Source organism: Misgurnus anguillicaudatus, chromosome 18, assembly GCF_027580225.2.
Source record: "Misgurnus anguillicaudatus chromosome 18, ASM2758022v2, whole genome shotgun sequence".
NCBI classification, from domain to species: Eukaryota; Metazoa; Chordata; class Actinopteri; order Cypriniformes; family Cobitidae; genus Misgurnus; species Misgurnus anguillicaudatus.
Genome location: NC_073354.2, coordinates 20,456,599 through 20,482,251, shown reverse-complemented (window position 1 = coordinate 20,482,251; position 25,653 = coordinate 20,456,599). Strand labels below are relative to the sequence as shown.

General features: G+C 36.9%; 1 protein-coding gene across 3 annotated transcripts in view; it reads left to right on the top strand.

Moving 5' to 3' along the window:
• The first annotated feature begins 275 nt into the window (after positions 1-275).
• mylk4b (myosin light chain kinase family, member 4b) overlaps positions 276-25,653 on the top strand; it is a 34,559-nt gene continuing 9,181 nt past the window's right edge. Inside the window, exons 1-3 of one of the 3 annotated variants that reach the window (XM_073856044.1) lie at positions 276-581; positions 4,888-5,005; positions 25,427-25,514. In XM_073856044.1, the coding sequence (XP_073712145.1) occupies positions 568-581; positions 4,888-5,005; positions 25,427-25,514 (220 nt within the window). In that variant the 5' untranslated portion in view covers positions 276-567. Of the gene's footprint in view, positions 582-4,887; positions 5,006-9,036; positions 9,373-23,506; positions 24,151-25,426; positions 25,515-25,653 lie in introns of those variants that run through there. The other 2 variants (XM_073856043.1, XM_073856042.1) reach the window with 2 other exon arrangements.

The following is a 25,653-nucleotide window of genomic DNA, read 5'->3' as shown; positions in this document are numbered from 1 at the left end:
CATGATTTGATGTTTTTTAAGTTTTACTAGTATGGCCAATCCTGTACACACACACACACACACACACACACACACACACACACACACACACACACACACACACACACACACACACACACACACACACACACACACACACACAGGAACACATGGCACTGAAATTCCACACCCTCCACAATAACATGTTTAACCCTCCCCAAACCACCTCTATTCTCAGGGCTTCTCCCCTTTTGAACCCCTACCCTCACACAGACACATACAGACACACTTGACTCATCTCTCACTGACCTGTTTCCACAGGAACATCCCTGGGACTATCTCTTCTTTCTCATTTGATCTTGTGGCATTGACACAGCACGTACGGTGTGAACAGCAAACCATGTCTCGGACCGGACACAGATTTACAGCACAACACCTTTGATGCCGACTGTGTGATACAGAGGAAGGACGAGAGGAATCTCAAAACGAGCAAAGAAGAAGAATAGGCGAGCCTGCCTTGATGCAGACTGTGTGATAAAGGACAAGAGGACAGATCTTAAAAAAAGCAAAGAAGAATAATTGGCCAGCATGTCTAATCAAATGTAAGTGGAAACTCTATGTGCTGCTTCTAATTCTATATACACTGACTGTATAGCATTAAGTCTGATAAGTCTGCAAGCATTTACGTGCAAACATACTTTTATAACAATTTTATTGAACGTGATGCTTTTATTGTATGAAGCTCTCCGTGTTTGTTTATTTGGGATAAAGGCTTGTGATGAATGTCGAAAGTGCATTGAAGTATGTGTAACTGTACACTGCTCAGCTATTGCATTGGGCATCTGCAAAAGTGATGGTGTTGATATGAGATATTAAATGTTCCCCTGAGCTTCTCTGTATGGACAAAATAGCTGCACATTCTTTAATATTAGTTGGCTATGGTTAGGCTCCATTCATCAAGACCTGCATTCTGAATTTAGCAACAACTTTTTCATGGCCTACAGATTTAAATGACTGTGAAATATACAACATTGTGGTATATTTGTATTTGTACACTTCTAATAAGAAACTTCAGTTGATGGTGTACTGGAAGCAGAGTTACAGAATGATCTGTACTGGCTTGAAAGTCTAAACTTCCCTTACGATGTTATTGAAAACTGCCTGTCAAAATGAATTAAGATATGACTTTACGATTCCAACATACTAAAATTAACAACATACATACTGCGAAATATCACAGGATTACTGGCTAGAGCTAAAATTTTCACAGATTAGAGGTCCAGCACAATTGGGTATAAACCAAAACTAATTCTGGGTGGTTTTGATTCATCCTTTGGGTTTAATGAACCTGGAAAATGTCCATATCTGAACGAACCTTGGATTTAAATAACCAGGCATGAATTAATTAAAACCCAGTTTTGTTTATGTTTTACCCAACCATATTTTTAAAGCGAAGTCTCCTGCTGGCCTCCAACATTAACAAAAAATATTCTGGGTGGTTTTTAGCGTTGGAATAAAAGGGCGAACCCAACCAGTTGGGTTGTAATTTAACCTATGATGGGATGTTTAACCCCAAATGCTGGTTTGTTTTAACACATTGTTGGGTCAATTAATAACATCTTCTAAGTTGATTTAACCCAACGGAGGGATTTGTCCCTTTTTGACCCAAAACTGGGTTGATAATCCATAATTTTTTAAAGACTACACTGTACATTTATTTTACACTTACATTTTTAAGTATAATCAACTTGGATTTGCAAATCATTTCAACTTTTATTTTTTTATCTTGAATAGTGATAAAATAAAGTTAAAATAACTTAAGCTAATTCAACTTTATTTTATAAGTTACAGCAACTCGTCACTAGTTAAGATAACAAACAAATTAAAATGACTTGTAAATCTAAGTTGATTATATTTAAAAATATAAATGCTGGGCAAAGATTAATCACAATTATTAACATAAATATAAAAGTGAGTTTATGGATAATATATGTGTTTGTATTGTGTGTAGTCCTATTTTTATGTATAATTAAACACACACACATACATGCATGTATACATTTCAGATTTTTTTACATTTATATATAATATATACACAAAAAAATACACGCAAACACAAAACATAAATGACTGCCAGGGCAAACATGAGAGACGTGCGGGCCAGTAAAAAGTATTGTCACTTGCCCGATCGGGCCAGTGCTTCACCCTTAGTCACAAAAAATATATTTTCATCAATGTATATTATTTAACATCTTGAAGTAGGTAACGCAGAAAAGTTTTTCGTTGGAACATGTCTGTTGTATACAATTATATTTGACTTTTGAATTATTATTTTTAAATAGCCTATGTGATAGTTTTTTTTATTGGGCCAGTGAAAATTTTGGCAGGGCAAGTAAAAACCTGAACCGCTGGCCAGATCATTATTTATTTATTATTAATTATTTGCGTTGAGCCCTGATATATATATATACATATATATGTATATATGTATTACATACAGCACACACTCATAGATGTCACTGGGGTGGTACCCTTACAAAAAGTACACTTTCCTAAAGAGTTTATATTAGTACATCAAATGTACATATTGGGATCCAGATGTATATGATTTTTAAATGTTTTAAAAAAATACTGCTCAAGTGACAGCTTGAGACCATTTAAACAATTTTTCTGATTCAACAAAGGACTTCCACTTTTAATACAGTAGATTACATAACCAAATACCAACTTTAAATGACCACCTTTGATAAATATTGCCATTTAAAATCCCTGAATCGTAAACCTGCCGACTCGCGTTTGCAAACAAACACAGCACCCACCACGTTACATCTCGTATTTGTTAAGTGACACTGACAACGAGGTTACCATGTGCACGCACAAATATATAAACACTGGCACAAACATAATGTTATGTAACTAAGTGTATCTTGGGATGTGCTGACAGAGAGCCGGCAAGGGTCTTTCATCAGCGTAGCATAAGCCTTTAAAAGCCTTTTAAAGGAGCCCCGGTAACACTGCACCGATAAATGCGAAGGCAAGGCCAAGATCACAGTACACTGTCAAAAATAAAGGTACGAAGCTGTCACTGGGGCAGTACCCTCTAAAAAAGGTCCAAATATGTACCATTTAGGTACAAATATGTACCTTTACAGGTACATTTTGGCAGTTCAAAGTACTAATATGCACTCTTTGGGTACAAAGGTGTACCTTTTTGAAAGGGTACTGTCCCAGTGACAACTTTTGTACCTTTATTTCTGAGAGTGTATGCAGAAGATTTAAGGGGACCATAAACAAAACATAATGAAGGTTTCTTAAGAAGTATTGATTCATATCCCCCTGAGCTTGTTTGTTTGCATTCGTATCACAGTATATAAAAGTGCCTGACATTAAGGTAATGCGCAGAGATGGGATACTAAAATGAAGGACACGATTATAAGCCTAACATCATTATATTCACATTCTTATTTTTAATTCCCTGCAATATACTGTGTCTGCCCCCCGTGGCGCCAGACCAGATTCAGGACTGTGTCAGTGTGTCTGGTATGAAAATAGAGCAGTGTTCTTGTTGGGGTGTCCCTGGCCAGAGGGGATCACTTCATTCCACTCTAACAGGACTTTCTGTTACCGGGTATCTAGATGGATCAACATGTTATGCACAGAATGGAATCTGAACTGATCCCTTGGAAACAGTACAACATGCTTAGTTCTTATCAGAGAACATTTTGATGAGTTGAGGTCTAAATATGGCCTGGATTACTGTTGAAAGACAGTGAATAAATTGTAAAGTCAGGTATGTGAAGTGACAAAAGCATTTTGCATCTCTTTTGTTACAGTGGATGTTAGCACAATAGTTACTTTTATATGCCATTTTACTTTAATTTCAATGCTATCCGCTCGTTAAGTCATGACGACACAACTCATCTAGTCCAAACCAATCACATGCTTCCACTTAAACCTGAATTAACAAATCAATTAGCTTTTGGTCATGCATTATAAGACCTAATAATAGATAAAATATGCGTTGTCTTTCAAGAGGCTCACCACCTGACTCACGTTTTGCACAAAATGACCATCTGACCCCCGTAAAGCTGCTTATAGCTGCTGACCCCAACCATCCCACATGCACCCAGACCTCAGCACTGACCTGCACCTGCTCACTAAACCAACACCTAACCAAAAACTCATACCTACGCTTACTGACAAGCTGTTCTTTTTGTTTAAAATAGCTCAGGAAAACCCATAAACATTTAATCCTTTATGTGAAGAAAGCAAACATAAGATAAACAGGAAGACAGGGAGTCTGATGTAAAGTCAAGGCGTCTTCCAACAGCTGAGTTAAAGGAACAGTATGTAAGAAATGTATATCAATTAATCATAAAATGGCCCTGATATGTCACTAGACATTAAGAAATCATTTTCATTTCAAATACTTTTATCACTGACAACAGTGGTCTGGCCAGGATATTGTCATTTAAAAAGTGGAGTTGCAGCCCTCAACTGATGTTTATGTTGTCATTTTGGGTATTGGCCACCAGTTGTGTGATTGCAGTACCTGTTTTAGCCACACGTTTTGTGATTGCAATACCAGTTTTGTCCACAATCCTACATACTGTTCCTTTAAGGCTGCTTTGTGTTGATCAACAGTCTTGCATAATTTTAAATAAAGCCAGACTAAATTATACCTATTTTATTTACACAACAAAGAGGAAAATAAGGCACTGCCTATCCGTGTCCTGTAGTTTTGTTCCGTATTGGTGTTTCTGTATCTCAACTGGTAGAGCACCACAAAGGTAACCCAAGGAAACACACATACTGATAAAATAAACTTTGAATGCCAAATATAAGTTGCTTTGGATAAAAGTGTCTGCCAAGTGCATAAATGTAATGTAAATGTGTTTTTGATAACAGGGGTATGGAGGGGGAGGAGTCACGAGTCATGGAGCTTGGGATGAATCGACTGACGCTTTTTCACCATCTTGAACGAGTGGAGGCAATGCGGTGCTACTGGGAGCTCAAACCTGTTCAGGTAACTCTCTAGAAATAACCAAGACCCCATAAACCTTAAACAGTTAAGCCCATTACCATAAAGCATATTTTTACACTTGTTTTATTCCCAAAATAGAATTTTCTCTTGAATCACGTTAATTCAGGGTATGTGTTTTTAGGGGGCTTGTTTTGTACAGATTACATTTGGACTCAACAGTTATACTTTACATTTTCTTAAAGTTTTTTTCAAATGAACAGTAGCTAGACTGACATAGTTTGTAGATGGTCCCCATAGCACAGAAAAAATATTTTTTAATAATACAAAATAATTATATTAATAATTAATTTATAAAAAAAAAATCCTGACCCCCTGGCTAAGCATTGAGGACCACCAGGGGTCCCCGGACCCCACTTTAATAAGCCCTGCTCCAGAACAAGAATAAACGCACACACGCAGGCATACTTGTATCAGACACACATACTTGTACCCTTTTATCAAGTTTGCCTTTAAATTTCAACATTGGCAGTCTGGCCTCTACTGAAATCAACTGCATTTTATTAACATTATTTTGCATGTAGTTTCCTATAATTAAATAGTAAATCTGGTTTTAATGTTTATATTAATACAGTACATGTATACAGTTAAAAAAAATTTAATTTAAATTTCTTGATGGTTAAGGATTTAGTCCATATTAATGCATTAAAGTGACTTTTATATTCATGGAATATTGCTAATGTAAAACAAGTCCATAAGGTGACATTTAGAGGTCTTTAGAAATAATTATTTATTAATTTATGAATACTGATAAACAAACCCCCATGCCTTACCTATAAATTCTATATATACAGTAAAGGAAACCAGGCATCCCAGGCATCTTGCTTTACTTTTACATGGAGAGAGAGAGAGAGAGACAGAGAGAGATTTGTTGTTGTATTGTTTAGTGCCTGCCAATAGGGGGGGCTGAATTATCACAATTACTGTACATACATTTCCTGTTCATTTTCACAAACCACAGAATTACGAAATTTCTTTGTGGTGCACAACAACGTGGCAGACTTTTGTTTTAAATGAAACCGATCATCTAAGTCACTTTTTCTGTACTTTCAAGTGTCACACAAATTCTGCATTCTATTTTTATAGACATTCAATATACACACTTTAACACACAGTACAGACCATACAAACACACATGCCTGCATGCCCAAATACATTTAGCACTTTAAATAAGATGATGCATACCATAAATATGCAGGTGACAAAGTGTAAACACGCTGAGGTTACAGCAGGGGGCGCCAGTTAATCTTGCATTGCTTGCTTGAACCACCAAACAGAGATGGTACAACGTTGGTGATTTTCTAAAATATGTACTGCCAAGCATTTGGTTTTTAGGGCAGGAACAATAATTTAAATATAGCCCACTTTAAAAACCTGTTTGCTACTTGTTGGTATATGTCCTGTGGTTTAATTGGTAGAGCATTGCGTTAGCAGCTCAGAGGTCCTAGGTTTGATTGCCAAAGCACACATACTGATTTAAAGGGATAGTTCACTTTAAAATGAAAATTCTGTCATCATTTAGTCCTCCTCATGTTGTTCTAAACCTGTATGAATTTCTTTTTTTCTGATGAACACAAAATAAAATATTTTGAGAAATGATGGTAAACACACAGCAGATAGTGACCATTGACTTCCATAGTAGGAAAAAAATATTTTGGAAGTTTCATGATAAATGATGAAGAAAATATTTTGATAAATGATGTAAGCACACAGTTGACGGTACCCATTAAATTCCATCATATTTTTTTATTCCTACTATGGAAGTAACTTGAATGCACTGTAAGTCGCTTTGGATAAGTGTCAGACAAATGCATAAATGCAAATATAGAAAGGCAAAAGGAAATATATTTGCTTTAAGGTTTGAGGTTTTAAAATATATTTTTAGTAATGAGAAACATTCTAGTAAAATCCTTGTATCTGATCTTGTAAGCCATTTAAACTTTTAATTTATTTAAAAAATAAACGTAACTTGGTGAAAACGTTATAAGAAACATTACACTTAAAGGGAAATTCCGCCTTGAAATGATCCTAGGGTTAATAACAAACGTGTACCGAGTTCGACCGTTCACTGGAGTTTGTTTTCATGCTAGTCTAACGTGACCAGTGTTATTGCTAAACGCAAATTAGCATGTTATGGTAGCCTTCGGGGCATCAGTGCATTAAAAACGAAATCGCTATGTCTATACTACTAATAATGCTCAAAATAACCCCACACTTGCACTGTGGCACAGTGGGGGTCTCTGTATGTGGGCCGAGGCATTGGGAGCTTTGCAAGTGTGCAGGCAGTTTATTAAAAAGAAACATTTACCGTTCACGTCTGGATCACATATCCATGCGGGCGCCATCTTGGGAAAACTAAACTCTCGCGTGAAACGTTGTTGCCCTGAACAGGTGTTGTGCTTTCACGCGAGAGTTCAGTTTTCCCAAGATGGCGCCCGCATGGATATGTGATCCAGACGTGAACGGTAAATGTTTCTTTTTAATAAACTGCCTGTACACTTGCAAAGTTCTCAATGCTTCGGTTTACATATAGAGACCCTCATTGTGCTACAGTGTAAGTGTGGGGTTATTTTGAGCATTGTTGGTGGTATGGACTTGGCGATTTCGTTTTTGGTGCACTGGTGCCCGGAGGGCTACCATAACATGCTAATTTGCGTTTAGCAATAACACTGGTCACGTTAGACTAGCATGAAAACAAACTCCAGTGAACGGTCGAACTCGGTACACGTTTGTTATTAACCCTAGGATCATTTCAAGGCGGAATTTCCCTTTAAGAGAAATATAGATGAAACAGACTTCGACAGAACACAAAAATCACAGTTTAATGCTAAAACACCCTATTGCGGAGCTGTCACTTTCTGCCACCAGTTGGGCTCCGCCCACAAAAAACGTCATCTCTGTTTGCAAACACGCATAAGGTCTATTGATGACCCTTTCAAATAAGGTAATAATAGACCATTTAATTTAGGTAAACCCTAGGGTTGTAAATGGAGATGTTCAACCATCTCTGGATAACTTTTGTACTTAACAAAGGCACATACCTTCTTTGTAAATATCAGAGAACGATTTAATTAACATATTATTTTCATTTTTGGATGAATTATACATTTAAGATGCTAAAATGTAACTTTTCTTTATTTTATTTTTACATTTACAGTTACATTTGTGTGATTTCATAGTTTTGGTGAGTTTATTAAAATATGGAAAACTTATTAATAAAGAAAAATTAATACCAAAGATTTGGACTACATTTTAAACAAAATGTACTGCTTAATTGATGAACAGAAGTAAGGTCAAACAGAAGAGAGCAAAGATAAGAGGACAAAAAATATAAAGCGTGCTATTGATTCTTCATTTTCCAAGTGTGTCTGCTACGATTTTCACCTCATGTCACATTTTCACAAGTTTACTTAATTTCTAGACTGTAATTCACTGGAATGCCAACATGTCAAGTAAATCAATACAGATTTATTTTATTACACGCTGCGGGCCAAATGACCTCCAGTGCAAAGCAGATAGGAGTAACTTAAGACCTCCAGTCTATTTAAATCAGACTGCTTCTGCTGCTGTACCCCTGTGAGTCTGATTACACAGCCTTGGATCAGTCATCCATGTTGTGAATAGTTGTGAGTGTTTGTCTGAATGTCAGCCCGCACGTGCACATATCTCCGGTCTGCCTATAGCAGACATGGGTGCCGAATCTTTGATAAGTTGGCATTTCTGATGTTCTGTCCCGTTGTGTGCTTTACATAGCAACACTGTATATGTGTCAGGTTATACAGACCATGCATCTGTCACCCCATTGTGTGTGTGCAGGAACTTTAAGTGCTGTGTCTAATGTTAAAGGATACATTGAGTTCTGCTAACTGCCCTCCGTTGCTGTGAAGCCACCTGTTCGCTTCTCGTCTTGCTGACTGGCAGATGTTTTCACCTTTTATGGATGGGGTGGGGGGCGGAGGCGTTCTCTCCTCATAGCCGTGTTCACTCTATCTGTCCACCTTTCGTAATCTGTAGCTTCCCTGCAGTGCTGATGTCAACAACCAGAGCAGGATTAAAAGAACGAAAGAGACAGAAAAAGAGAGAGAGGGAGAGAGTAAGAGAAAGAAACAACGCTAGATATACTGCTACAACGGAGTTCAAGAGGAAAAGAGTATAGGAATAGGTTGTAGATTTGAGCAGGCCTGTGGGGTGTAAATGTTGTTGCCATGGATACCTTCTTGCAGGATAAGGACCTCTGGATTGTGGGCAGTGTGTGTTTAGTTGCATCCTTGCTATGGAGGCCATTTTGGAGTTTATTTGCATACAAGAGGAAAAAACGAATTTCACCTGAAACGCCATGGGCTGGCATACAGGTAAAACTTAAAATATATATTTAAAAAATATTTTCTTTATCTTAACGAATCCACACTACACTGTAAAATGTTTTTTTTGCACATACATTTTTAAGTATACACTGTAAAAAATGTCTGTAGAAATTACAGTATTAATGGGTGTTACTGGCAACTAGCTGCCAGTAACTTACTGTACATTTTACATTTATGTTATTTACTGGCAACATTTTGTTTAAAGTTAAATGAACATATACCATTTTTTGACTTTATCTTCTACAGTAAGTTACTGGCAACCAGCTGCAAAATTACAGCCATTTTTTAGAGTGTAATTAAGTCATTTAGACTAAATTTTATAAATTAAAGTTGAGATAAATTGAGCTAATACCAATTTATTGTATACGTACAGCAACATATCACTAAGTCAAGATAAAATCAAAGATGACTTGTAAATCAAAATTGATACTTAAAAATTTGAGTGCATTTTTTACAGTGTATTTTTGTGAATTAAAATAAGATTTTCATGTCAACGTAAAATTAACTAATTTTTAATACCTTATTTTGTGCTTTATTCTTCATGCTCATACGCCAATGTGCATCTTCTTTATGACTAAACCTAGTGGTGCACAAAAGAAATAGGTTAAGAAATACAACTGAATCACATAGCGTTGATATTCATTTTTTTATTTCTTCTAATGTATATAATATCTGACGGACTGCAAAGACTCATCTGGACTTTGAAATAAATTTTTCATCATATGTTTTGTTTTGATCGAAATTTATTTATTTTGCTTAGTTTTTAAAAGAGCTGTTTTCAAGATCTTTCTGAGATTTTCATTGTTAAAATATATATTGAATCCATGTGCAATTTTTATTTACATATCTTTAACAATTATTATACGAGGAGAGCCTAAACTAGAAATATTATACAAAAAGTGACACGACATATAGCACATAGCCTAAGGCATTGTTTTGCAGCATTTACATTCAATTATCACTTTAAATTATCACAATAAAGAATCACTTTAATAATTAAACTGTACTGTTAATAAATTGATTAAACGCACAGGAAAGAAAAATCACAAATCAATTTTTAATCTCTGTTAAATTCTCGACATCAATAAATTTAAATGTAAATCAATAGACGTTTGCTCAAGTTCCATACATCTCAAATTTTTCTGTACTGAGCAAAAAATCTGTTTAAAATAAGAATTTTATTTGGTGATGCAAACATTTCATGTTACAATCAAGATTACTATAACATACACTCATAAAACTCTTGTGCACTCTTGTGTTCTTCACAGTGATGTCATACTGTACATAGTGTCAGAATAAAAGCTACAAAAGTTGTCACTAGGATGGTACATTTTAAGAAGGTCCTAATATGTACGTTTTTGGTATAAATACCTTTGAGGTACAAGTATGCACCTTTAAGGTAACAATTTTTGTACCTTTTATCTGAGAGTGCAGAAAGAACACTACTTTATTTTAGTATTGTAATAGTATATGTAAGGTACAGTAAATACATCAATATCATCAATGTCCTAATCTGAGCAGTTTGTATAAAAGAGTAAATGTACAAAGAGTAAATCTGTTCAGTCGTTTACTGTCTAACTTGTTTCATGTTAGCTTTGACAGCTTTTGACAGCAATTTCAATGATCTGCCCCTCCATTCAAGTGGCATTTAACACAACACGTATATTAATTACATATATTTGCTTTGGTTGTTTATATAGTGCATGAGGTGATTATAAACTTTATAAGTGACTTATTAGTGGCTGTCATATAAGTCATCTTACTCTCTACAGAGAGATCAGGATTTCACTAAAAAATAAATTGATATTCACAACTCAAATTTACCCCACAATCAGTGTCTGTATAGAGAGATTGACATGTGTTATGTTAGCAGTAAAAGTATACTTTTGTTGTAACAGTAATTTGGTTTAGCGTGCAGTAATGAAAATAAATGCTTGCTTATATAAAGTTTTGTCTGTAAGTCACATAGAGGGCAGAAGTTTCATTTAGACAGCTCTGTATTACGAGAGGGTGCAGAGTGCAGACGTGTTAATTTAGTGTTAGGTCTCACCATGTGACTGTGTATATATTGAGAGAGAATTTGGCATCTTGCTTTCTTTGTCTTGTGCTCAATGATGTCAGAGCAGCGGCATGAACTCTATTCACTATTCATAATGGATTTCTTTTATATGTTTAAGAGAAATCATGTCCACTACGAAAGCCTGCCAAAAAGTCTTTCAATTAATTTCCTCAGACATGTTTTTGAGTACAAAAGCAGGTCCGTATTTTATTTTATAATTTCATTTTTATCCTGAATTTGCAGGAAAATCTATTTAGCAATTTGTGACCCTGTCTATGAAATCCAGGCTAAAGTCTCATAATTATAAGATTAGGAGCATTAAAGTTTGATTTCAATCTTTGACATGGTCGAAGAGCAGCATGGGAGCTCTGCAGTACATCTGTCCTCCAAGGTGGACGTGATGAGTGTTAATGTGGGGGTTATTAAAGATCCACCCTCAGCATTCCCTACATATGAGGTTTTATTAGAGGTGATCACTAACCCTGTGACCGGGCTGAAGCTATGCGCTCGTCCCAAGAGTAGATTGTACAAGCGCTTTTTACAAGATAAGCCTTATACACCTCGCACGAGCCCCCTTGGCTATATCATCCATTAAGCCCCCAGCAGTCCCCACTAAGCCTGTTAGGACTACATCTGCTATGGTTGGTATTCAGATGCACGGTTCGTTTTTGGGGGCTCAGTGTACTTGTCCAGCTCACAAACACTGCACTTTTACAAAATGCATGGATGTAGCACTGGCTTTGTGTTCCATGTTCTGAATTACATCGATGACTTGCTGATATTAGCCCAGTCAGAACATCGAGATGCTATCCTTGCTCATATGAAAGGGCTGGGAATGAGACTAAACACCAAGAAGAGCATGCTATAAGAACCGCTTTTTGGACGTAGTATGGGTTTCAATTACAATGTGGGCTTGACTGTCTCCTGCTCGTATAGATTCCATTTTTCAAACTGTGGGCAAAATGAGACTAGGCCAGTCACACACTGTGCAGCTAGAGCATCCAACGTGTTACCTTTGAGGCTGGTTCACATGAGACCATTACAGTGGTGGATAAAAACCAGGGGGTTTAACCCGAGGAGCAATCCTTTTTGTATGATCAAGGTCACTTGCAGATGTCTTCGTGCCTTAGCATTATGAAAGAAGCCATGGTTCCTTTCCCATGGGCTGGTGCTGAGCCTCAGGGGTTGTTGTATTATGCTTACGACCAATGCATTCCTCACAGGCTAGGGAGTGGTTATGGAAGGCCATTGGGGCCATAGATTATGGAAGGCCAATCAGCTCAGCTGGCAGATAAACTGCCTGGAGATGCTGGCAGTCTTTCATGCCCGATAATATTTTCTACCGTATGTTCTGGACCATTGCATATTGGTCAACATTAATACATTAATACATTAATCAACAGAGAGGTTTGCGCTCAAAAAGGTTTGTGCACCAGGAAAACTGCTTCCACTCATAGAAGTGTACATTCTCGGATCTCTGAAATAGGGAGCAGACATCCTGTTGATACATGTGCTGAGGCCCGAGACTGGCATCTCCACCCAAGGTGGTGGAGCTCATTTGGACAAGGTTTTATTGAGAGGAAGTGGATCTGTTTGCGTCTCGAGAGATAACTCACTGTCTTCTCTGGTTTTCCCTTGTACATTAAACATCGCTGGGGCTTGTTTTGTACACCTGTGGGCGAGGTTACACCTGTACGCCTTTCGTCTGATTACTCTGCCCCTCAAAGTTCTGGAGAGAATCCTTTGCATGCGACAGGGTTTGTCTAGCATGAACAGGGTTCGGCTAGCCCTGTTCTAGCTGAACCGGATATGGTTCAAAGACCTGGTGTCTCTTCTCGACAGCCCAGTGGAGTGTTTTCACTTCATGGTGCACCAAACATTTGCATGATCCAGTTTACTGCCCAGTTGGCACAATGTGGGAGTTTTTGCAGGATAGGTTTAAGGTTATCCCCTTCTACACTGAAGGTCTATGTAGCAGTCGTATTCACCTACCATGTTCCCTTGGTCGCTCAGTCGCTTGAAAACTTGTACTGGAGATGGTCAAGGCTTTTCTCTACCCTAGGCTTGGTTTTGTGCCTAAGGTACTGACCAATGTTCTTGCAGGCTTTCTGTCTTCCCCCGTTTAGGGATGAGAAGCAGGAGAAGCTTCATTTTGTATGTCCAGTGCGAGCACTGGATGCTTTTGTACACAGATCCTCTTCGTGATGGAGATCTGAGCAATTTTTTGTATGCTTTGGTTCGCCCAAGAAACACCTTAGGCGACCAAGCAAACTCTTAGCAAGTGGATAGTTAAGGCTATTTTTCTTGCTTACAACCTTCACAGATTGCCCTCAGAGGTCATAGACATAGGGGCTCATTCTGCTGGTGGTATGGCTGCCTTTAGAACCTTGTGTTTTGGAGCTTCAGTTCAGGGTGTTTGTGAGGTGGTAGGGTGGTACTCTCTGCTCACATTTGTCTGGTTCTATGAGTTACATGTCAGTGCTGCACTTGGTATACCGTTCCTAAAGCGTTGTTGAGACAGCGCTAGTTCCCTCAAAAAGTGAACATCTCAGGTTACACCTGTTGAATGTTTCAGCTGAATGTCAGCTCAGCTTTTTTGGGTCCTATAAAATCTTTAAAGTGAATGATAAATAATGTTTTTAAAGGGGCATTGAATCTGTCGATTTTATTGTTTAATACTGTTGTCTGAGGTCTACTTATGATCTTGGCATGGTTTTTACATTCAAAAACATCAAAAGCAATAAGAAATAGGCTATTTTGTAACATGGATTAGTGGCTCTCTGAAGAAATGGTTCAATTGAAGGGGGGGCCGCATTGAAGACTTGGAAGTAAACGCCCACTGCTATGATTGTAAAGCTTCATTCCTCGTCATTACATGTGGGGAAATGTTTTAAAAACATTAATGTGTAAAAATAGCAGCCGGACACATATGAAGAGTTTCGTTGCAAAACGAGATATCCACCGTTTTTTAATTGTTCAGAAATCTCGTTTTTTGGTTGTGCATTCCAATTAATTTCAATTCAACTGCAGTTGTTTTGTTTAGATTTAAACCTTCATAACTTAAAAAATACAGCTAAGTAGCACCATAAAACAAAATAATAACATGATAACATAATAATAAACATGTTTTGACAAAAATGTTCGAAATGGATTTATCTCGTTTTGCAACGAAACCCTTCATATGTTTGAGCCACAAAAGATTCTGGGTGCTAAAGATGATACACATGATACAAAAGCTTTGTTGAGTGTTGGACCTTTCAAACGCAACTTGCCTAAATAACCGTGTACAACACAGTAAGCGGGCATCAGAATCTAAATTGTGGCTGGCAAGTCCTTCCTTATCACTAACTTTGTATATACCGTTATATTACAGTTGTATTGTTAAGTGTTGCACCTTTATTAATCGTTTAATGTTTTAGTAAATTAAAACAGTCAAACATACAGGACATCTCTTACAAAGCAATAGTGAAACGGAGTAACGTTATCTTAAATAAAGTAAAATGTTTTACTTACTGTTTATACTGCTGTGACATTTTTGTCAGATCCAATATTAGTGGTGCCTTTAATCACAGTCTCTCTGCAAATCCAGCATCGACTTCTTTACAAATGAATCTGCAGTACACAAAGTACCCCCCGCGAGCTGGAACTTCTTCGAAAACAAACATTAACCACGCATTCCTAATGTTATGTTCCGAGCCTCAGAGTTAAGGTTATCCAGCGTCTGTATTCTTCCCAGACGGTTCTTTACAACCGAACACTCCATTTCCATGGTTACTCACGGCGTCAAAAGAAAAGTCTCAGGAATTTTTTTTAAAAACGTTATTTTGGTTACATTTGGCAATCTTTAAAGACATGTTTACTGATTGTTGAGACACTGTATGGTTTGCTTTGCCACTGGCCCACACATGTGTCACGCAAAGCTGTGGGCGGGGCTACAAAAGTGGTCGTTGTATTTGGGTTTGGGCAGGTGTTTCAAGTCTACTCTGACGTCATATTTCGGCACATTCCTGAATAGACCATTTTCCTGGCTTGGTGCCAAAAACTGTTATATTTCAGTTGCACGGACATTTTCTGTTTTGAAACTTGCAGGATGTTCATTTAAGTATGATGACCTTTTATATAACAAATTGTTGTTAAGTTAAAATTGATTGTTTGATTCACAGCTCTTTAAAGTTATGCTTGCAAATTAAGCATGTTTGAAATATTCTCATCAGGTACTTCGTAAATAATTTAGGTCAAGGATTCAGCTGACAAAAATAAAAATCCCTGACATAAATTATTTTTATTACAGAAGGGAACTGAATGCTCTGTAAACTGCATGAGCCAGCTGTTGTCGTCACAGTGTTTCCCTGGGACTCCCTCACATCCACATGAGTAAAGTCAGATGCACGTCACACAGATTAGCACTACCAATTTAGCAGTGCCAACCGCACTCACAATCAAACTGAGAGAAGGAAAGAGGAAGGTGACTAGGATTTAAAGGGAGAAAGAGGGTACAGAACATGGAAATCCAGCATGGATGGGGCATTTTGTTACCTCCCATCCTGAAATAGCCTCCTGCGCATGCTCTGTTTATATATGCATATGTGATGTAGGCCATACTATACATATAGGGTCCAAAAGTCGAAGGGAACTGAAATCTGTGGCTCATAATTTTATTTCAACTAAAAAAAATTATTTTTTTTATGTGATATAGTTATTTAACATAATGCACAACTTTAAATAAATAAATAAGCAAATTTTATACAGGCCAAATTTTACATCTGCATTCTATTTATACATTTGCCAGATGCTGCTATTCAAAACAACTTACATTGCATTCAAGCTATACATTTTGTCAGTAAGTTCAAGCCCATGACCTTTTGTGCTACTAACGCTATGCACTACCAGGCGAGCTACAAGAACAATACCGAATGCTAAGTAATTCACAATAATTAATTCATATTAATTAATAAACATTTCAGTAACTGTATTATGCAGTTAATTAGTATTGAAAAATGTCGTTTTTAATCATTCAAAAAGCCAAACAGGAACGTTTCTCAGAATTTTTAGACTTTTGAACCCCACCGTGCACATATATGCATATAACTTACACACACACTCATCACTTTTTGGAATGTCTGGCTTACGGTGTCTGGTTAGGATTGCATTGGTACTCTGGTGTACAGTTACTGGTGTACCTGTACATTAGCTCTCATGCACACACACACACACACACACACACACACACACACACAGACACACACACACACACACACACACACACACACACACACACACACACACACACACACACGCACACACACACGCACGCACGCACGCACGCACACACACATTTCTGGTTTCCATGTCATGTTTTTAGGTCCATAGACGTAATGCATTTTATACCATACAAACTGTACATTCTATTCCCTTTCTCAAACCCTAACCCCAACTATCACAGAAAACTTTTTGCTACTTTAGATTTTCAAGAAACATCATTCTGTTTGATTTATAAGCTTGTTTCCTCATGAGGACCTCACAAATGTCCCCACAAGGTTACAAATTTACTGATATTCCTATCTTTGTGGGGACAATTGGTCCACACAGTGATAAATACCAGGTACAAACACACAGTCCAGCTCAGGAAGCACTTACAGTTCCACATGCTTGTGCCAACACATCTAACACATTTACAAGAGGATTAGTTTTGAGCTATTAAAGAGGTGATTGGCACAGATAGTTAAAAAAGGCATTCAGCACCAGTCCGTCTTTATGGGCTGTCATCACCTTAGAGTGGTTTGTCTGGGGCTTAGGCCTGGATGTGGGCAGAAAATCACGGTATGCTCATATCCAGTGACAAATTTAAAATCAGCCATTGATGCTTTTTTCATCTGCTTGGGTGCTTTTGTCATATATGTGTAGTGTATGCCATCTTGTGTTGGATCAGAGCTGTGTCAAGCTTAAGATAACTTTAGTTGTTTTATTTATTAGATTTTTATAAGAAAAAAATCCAATCGCTGTAGTTGGCATTAAACTCTGCAGCAATTTTTAACACAAACTTAAACCAGTGTCAGAATTGAAGTAGCAGAATTATCAAAATCATTTTAAAAGATTTCTAAAAAATGTGACATTAAGTTAACATGCAATACAATATTTTTAATTATACTTATTAGCCAGTTAACCTCAATTTATGAGTAAACCAATAATATGATAAAAAAACATCATTCTACTTTGGAGTTTGTGCTGTAGGCTAATAGGGCATACAGCGAACTCATAGGGCTATTTAATTGGCAGACCGCGAAACATATTCAACCAGTAAATAAAAATCCAGTAAGTAAAATTATTATCCTTACAATATTATATCCTATGACTGGACGTTCAGCTACATCGGGTCTGTGACGGGTTATGTACTACAGTATAACTTCTAACATTAATCAGCACTTAATATATTACAAATTTTATATTGGGGAAAATTATTTGGAAATAGCCTACAATCAATCAGTTAAATATATACTTATAATAGCCTATAATATCACTTACAGTTAAAAAAGGTTCAAAAGCTGTTACTGGGACAGTGCCATTTTTAAAGGTCTCACAGATAGGCCTGTGTATACATTTGGTACCAATATGTAGCTGTGAGATACTAATATGCACTCTTTAAGTACAAAGTTGTACTTTTTCAAAAGGTACCATCCCAGTTATAGCAGTTACCTTTGTTCTGAGAATTAAACAAGTATTGTCCAGACCTCTGATGGCAAAAAAATAATAATAAAGGAACTGGATCACTTCGAACTTCAAAATTGAATATGTTTTGTTCCTCAAAAAACAATTTACTTAAAGGTTCTTGAAAGCACCATTTCTTATGTTTGTGGTCTGAAGTGCCTTTTTGCACTACGTTTTGTGACAGAGAAATGTTCTTTGAATGGTAATGGTTTAATTGTGGAACCCTACACAGGGGTCTCCAACCTTTTTGTGAGCAAGGGCTTCCACAATAATAAAACAATCTGGAGGTCTACTCAACTTTTTTGTTTTACTCATTGATTTTATTTTATTTTACTTGTTATATCATTGTTTAAAATGTTAAAGGACAAGTTCGGTATTTTACACTTAAAACCCTATTTTCAGATTGTTTATGATGAAATAGAACAGTTTTGACTGAAATTTCGACATATGCGGCTGCCCCGAGAATTTTCGGGTGTTTTTATTGTTTCACCTCCCACCTCTATAATGGGTTTATAGGTGCACTGGAACAATCCTTCCTGAAATGCATTAAAGCGTAACTAAACCCCTGGTCAGAGCCTGACTCCACCCACTGGCAATATTTGAAAAATGCAAGAAAAGTGGGCAGATCCCAACAGAGATAGAGGGGACGAACTAAGCTCGTAACAAGTGTGTGGTGAGATCGTAACAAGGGCGTGGTAAGCTTAAACCTGCTTACGTCACGAGTCATTTTTTGGACCCAACATCCAATAGGAAAATTCAACTGCAGTAGCCACCGTTCAACCTGAAGAGGGCAGCACTAAGACGTTTTTACACCATATATTGCAGTATTGAAACACTTTATATCCAAATGTCAAAAAACTTACTAAAATCAATGAACAGCACTTATAAACCATCATTCTTACAGATCAGTAACTAAAAAAAGTTGGATAAGGGTTTAGTTACTCTTTAAACTTTCGTTTACAAAGACGTGAAACTTACCGAGTGGTCAGGGGTGCAAAAGACGCATTCCAACAGGTTTTATCGTAGTTTTTGCCAACTCCATTGACTTGTATTAGATGTGCTGTGAGGTACGGTATTACTTCGCGCCTGGAACCTTGTTTGTATTCTTGCATTTGCCAAAGGCGGATTATCGCCACCAACTGGGCTGGAGTGTCTATTATTCAAGCTCTCAACGGAAGAATATACGGGTGTGAGGCGTTTGGAAAAATAGGTCCACAAGTTTACAACAAATAGTAAAACACTGTTGGAAAGCATCTTTTGCAGCGATTTTTGTGTGAGCATATCAGTGAACACTCCTGACCACTCGGTGAGTTTCACGTCTTTATAAACGAAAGTTTAATGCATTTTAGGAAGGATTGTTCCAGTGCACCTATACACCCATTGTAGAGGTGGAAGGTGAAACAACAAACACCCAAAAATTCTCGGGGCAGCTGCATATCTCCAAATTTCAGTCAAAACCGTTCTATTTCATCATAAACAATCTGAAAACAGGGCTTTAAGTGTAAAATACCAAACTTCTCCTTTAACATACGCAAAAGAAGCCAAAGTAATATAAAAATATGTAATAAATAAATATAAAAATTGTGGCTATTACTAGAATGTACGGGCAACTTACAGACTGAGATGTGCGGGTAACTTGATGCCTGTGTGCATCATGTTGGAGACCACTGGGCATTGTGAAGCACCTTTATATTTAAGAGTGTAAAATACTTCAATAAATTATGGAAAGCATACTTCATAACAGTTATAATTATAAAGGGTCCTTGGAAATATTCCTCCCCTGTAAGGGATCCCTGGCTCCAAAAAGTTTGAGAACCCCCTAAACTAAAGGAAGGTAGATTTAAAAATCTGTTTGACCAACAATATTATTATAAAAGTAAACTTAATGTAAATTTAAGCTGATAAAATAGTTTCAAATATCATTTGAAATAACAATAAATTAAATGATAACAATTTACAGTGATGTTGTACTTGTTAACATTAAGTAATAAGCAATATTTTTCAGCATTTATTAATTTTATACAATTGTTCATTTTACTTTATTGTGCATTTACTAATGTTGACAATTATAACATGATTTTAAACATTAACTAATTAATGTTAGTTTATATTAGCTAATACATGAAATGGTGTTAACAAATACAACTTTATTGTGTGACCAAATACATAAATAAAAGAGCTGTACGGTTCACATATGATATGTGACCCAGTCTGTAAAAACATTTATGTGATTTGATGTTTTCTACAAAAAAATCAACCTACATAATGTAAAGAACATTCTGTGAAATATAACCTATTATATAATTATTGACTAAGATTAAAGTGAAATCGATAATTGAAATCAAACGAATGCTCCTAATCTCAGAATTAGATTATGAGACTTTAGTCTGGATTTCACAAACGTATTTGTTAGCCATTTATTTGCATTTTTTTTAAATTAATTAATATTTTCCCCTATATCATATATGATAGCTGCTATAGCTGATATATCTGATGATACGTGATATATGTTTCTGAGAATTGCGTGTTTGATGCTACACCATTTGCTGTGACACTTAAGAGATGTGACATCTCCTCTGTCAGAAAGTGTATACCACACCACAGCTGCTCATGTACAAATGATGTCTCTGTGTGTGTCCTCTGTTTATCATTCTACACATTTTATACACTCTGTATAATCCCCAGCTCACAGTCCATCTGTGATCAACTCCTCAGGGCTGTCATATTGTATCCCCTCATTATGTAATCTGTGAGATTCTGTTTCCTTTTATTCCGTCTTGCAGCTACTTAGCTTTCTTCCTGTATCCAACGCATTGTTAATAAATCATGAGTAATAGATAGATTAATGGAAAAATCCCATAAGTGTTCAGTCCTTTCTTACTGCGTCAGTGACCAAAGGTCATTACCAACACCTATAACCTTTCAGTATGAACATGTGTTCACGACTGATGTTTAATACTGTCTATGACAGCAGTACAGCTCAACGTGAGGCCAGTGGGTTTATTAATTCATAATTTAATCAACCATGCACACAGTCAGGCATGTGCATACAAAAACACATGAAGGGAGAAGTTTATCACACATTATCAAGTTCCCATTCCAAAGGTGTCACCAATCCCTCAAAGATTACTCAATGTTCAGAGACTAGCTATTAATATTTTAGCCAATGAAATAAACCATTAGCCCTCCAACCAGCCGTCAACTAGTAATGAGGTGGTTTATAACACATAACACCACATCTTAAAGGAATAGTCTACTCATTTTCAATATTAAAATATGTTATTACCTTAACCAAGAATTGTTGATACATCCCTCTATCATCTGTGTGCGTGCACGTAAGCGCTGGAGCGCGCTGCGACGCTTCGATAGCATTTAGCTTAGCCCCATTCATTCAATGGTACCATTTAGAGATAAAGATAGAAGTGACCAAACACATCAACGTTTTTCCTATTTAAGATGAGTAGTTATACGAGCAAGTTTGGTGGCACAAAACAAAACGTAGCGCCCCTCCAAGCGGACCCAAAAGAGGAACCATACCCCACGGCGCAATAGCACTTTTGGGAGTACTTCGACTTGCCTGAAAAGTCCGCTCCCCTTCTCCCTCTCATAATGGGAGAGGGAGGGTGTTACTGCGCTGAGTCCAAGTACTCCCATAAGTGCTATTACGCCGTAAAATATAGTTCCTCTTTTAAATCCGCTTAGAAAAGCGCTATGTTTTATTTTGTACCACCAAACTTGCTCGTATAACTACTCGTCTTAAATAGGAAAAACGTTGATGTTTTTGGTCACTTCTAACTTTATCTCTAAATGGTACAATTGAATGAATGGGGCTAAGCTAAATGCTATCGAAGCGTCGCAGCGCGCTCCAGCGCTTACGTGCACGCACACAGATGATAGAGGGATGTATCAACAATTCTTAGTTAAGGTAATAACATATTTTAATATTGAAAATGAGTAGACTATTCCTCAGGCTACACTGTCAGAAAAAATGGTTCCTTGCTGTCACTGCGCCAGTACGCGTATATATGTGTACATTTGGTACCAATATGTACCTTTGAGGTGCTAATATGTACCATTGAGATACTAATATGCACTTTTTGGTACCAATATGTACCCATTGTACTCAAAAATGGTACCGCCACACTGAAGGTGTATAATAAAATGTATGTAGTTATGTTATTAATACATCTTGGCTATTCCTGCTATTTATAAGCGAATATTTAAATACATTGAAATAAGCAGATTGTCATTTGAGGGTTGTCATTGTTCTGCTAATATGAATAGTTGTTATATAGTTGTATATAGTTGTTAGATTTCAGATTTCTTTAGTATGTAAGCAATAGGCTATGTTGTGTAAAGGATAAGTCTGAGTCACCGAGCCACAGCGCTGACAGGATGAAACATAAGCATTTGGTCTCAGATAAGTTTAGACCCTATGGACTGCTGGAATGAGTTTACAGGAAAATTCCTACAGTAGTTAAATGCAAGTTAAGCTCTTAATGCCATCTGTGGCATGCCGTCAAATAACACAGAAAATAATTTTGACACGTCCATTACAGGGAAAGTTTTGTTTTATTTAAATCACATGAAAAATATATTTTCTTTGTTTTTGTAGTGAAGCATTTTTGCCAAGTTAAGTTCCTTGCATACAAAGTCCTGTAAACGTTTCGTAGCAAGAACATTCGAGCAATGACAATCATGATGAAAATAGAAATCTCCACCTTTGACATTGGGTTTTTCTTTCCCAGTTTTGTTTTCAATAGCCTCAGCAGTTCACACCTGTTCAGACTCAATCACACATTCACACTTGTGATGGCTCATTGCCTTCTCCAGCCTTGAATGGTGGACATCATACTTAATATAATGCAAATAAAGTTAAGAGGGTTTACATGCTAATTATTATATTTCCAATTGCAGTAATTTCAACTATCAACCCCCACATGCACAATGTAAAACACTTACATACAAAAAGATTAGATATTGACCTTTAAAACTGCATTACAATTACCCAATACAAGTTGTATAAAACATACACCACAGGCTCACGCCTAGTCCTACAAACATTTTTATCAGAGATACTGAGATGGTTAGCAAACACAGCTCGGTGAACTGGTTTAGTAGAGCAAGTTTTGACAGCAAAACAAAGCACATTTGAAAGTAAAATTTTCTCCCTTTGGTTTTGTCGACTTTGTGTCAGACGTTGTGGTTTCAATATCTTCAAATGTTCCTCTAGAAATCCCTCTGATAACATTTAACAGCTCCTCTTACGTGATAACGGTGACATTTCACTGACTACATGCTAGCCAATAGGAGAAAGCCCGTTGCCCTCTATTTAAAGCATCAGCCTGAAAGACAGAGACACCAGAGAGAGGAATGCAAAACAAATGCACTGTCAGTTGGGCAGCAAACAAACAAGACGACGTGAAGAAGGCGAAGCAACATTCAGTCGCTCCGTTCATCTGTTATAAAGTGTTATCATGAGCTGTAATCTTGTGAAATCTCTTGCTCGGGTTTATGACCCCAAACCTCTCCATGCTCAAAAACGGGCCAACGGTGGAAGAGCTGGGACCAAAAGATCCTCACTTTTTACACCAAACAAACATCTGTCATCTTCATCTTCCTCAGTACCTGCTTCTTCTCAGCATTTCTCGAAGTCTTCTTCTGCTCTCATAGATATTAAAGGACAGGTCAATGGTTTGAATGGCAAGATGGACAAACTACTCAAGCTGCAGGAAACAGCTTTAAAACGTCTGGACGACATCGGTCGGAAACAAAACACATCGATTGATGGCCGGAGCGTGGAACGGGCGTTGCTTGACATGCAGGTTGCCATAGAAACCATTAGAGAGAAGGCGGAGCAACAGGAACAAAGGATTGATACTTTGGAGCGATTGGTTGGCGGAATACAACAAGTTGTCAATTTCATTGTTGATGCGGTGAAGCATTCGAGACTGGCAGATTTCTTGAAAAACACTCAAAAGCGTAAAAAGTCAAGCAGTAGGGTGAGTTTAAATGTAATGTATTTCAAAAAGAAATGTATTGCATGAAGTACATAAATGGTACTACATGAGCCAGAAGCAGGCAAAAACCTTTATATACACTTATTTCCAAATGCTTTATGTCAGGGATTAACTTTTCATTTCATGACCAACTCAAATATATGTTATCTATCCTGGGACCCACCAACATATTTTTAAATGAAAATTTGAGAAAAACACACATTTGATCTTTTTTAAATTGGGTAGTTTTAATTTTCCTTAATTGAAATATCTAAATAATTGATGGTATATCATATCAAAATCATTGTCATTGCTAGTCATTCACCACAACAGCAAGGCAACTTCATGCGACCCACCCACTGTGTGAAGTCCCAACCCACAGTTTGACAAACCCCTGCTGTATGTTTTGTGACATTTGTTAGTTTAAGGAAAGTCTGTAAAGCAGCTGACTGTGAAAGTGAATTAAAAAGTTACATCCACGAAAGTGGACTTGAAACATTTGCACGTTTGTTTGCTTGTAATCATTTGTTCCATATTTCCTTTTTATGTTGTGTGATGTTTGTTTGTCATCACGATGATGTGCCTTAAATGCTATAAACAAAAAGTCAGATCCGTACTTGAAAGCATATTTACATCGTGATCCGTTCTTTGTTTATTTATTTGACAAATGTGTTGAACATTTAGCAGAATTTGTTCTTTGTGCTGCTACGCCGCATTTCAAGCTGGGTCTTTTCTGGAACACGAGGGTTGAATTGCTTGAACCGTTTCCAAAACGGATTGACTGATGACGTGTTGAGTGATTCTCGGTACCGGCTCAAGGGCACAACTGTGCATACACCTCGTAACAGATGTACACTTGTTTGTGTGCATGTGATCAGCGATATCAGATTTATTACACGTTAGCAGCTCGGTGCATTTGCGTGAACTTGCGTGTCATTGACTTGATAGAAAGCAGGTGTTTTTATTTAAAGGGGTGTTAATGAATGATTATTTTGTTATTAATAAAAGTTGGCCTCTGTATTATTACCAAATGAGGAGAATATATATTTTTAGGTTGTTTTACTCTTATTGCAGTTATTTGTGGTTCAAAATAAGACAAGGGGACACCTTATGTTGTAACCACAGGAATGTTCTTAAACAAAACTTTATATTAAATGTTAAGAAATGTGAATGTTTTGTCATTTATATACATTAAATCTAATAAATGCCATACATTTTTGAAAAATCTAAATTAGTTTTTTTAATAAATTATCTTCTTTTTCTTTCTCTGTTTGTTTAGCTTAGAGATAAGGATGGGAAAGAGAAATCTAAAGTGTATCCAAAGGGGTCGAAAACCCAGAAGAAGAAAAAACTACAGGATGCAAGAGGTAAATACTTTTTTGTAAATATTATATATACCAATTTAGCAACCCTGTATCACGAAATGATGTACCTATAGTCACGTAAATTTGTGAGTCTTTTCCATGACACTGACAGCTTTTCCGCCTTTTTGCGTGAACATGTCAC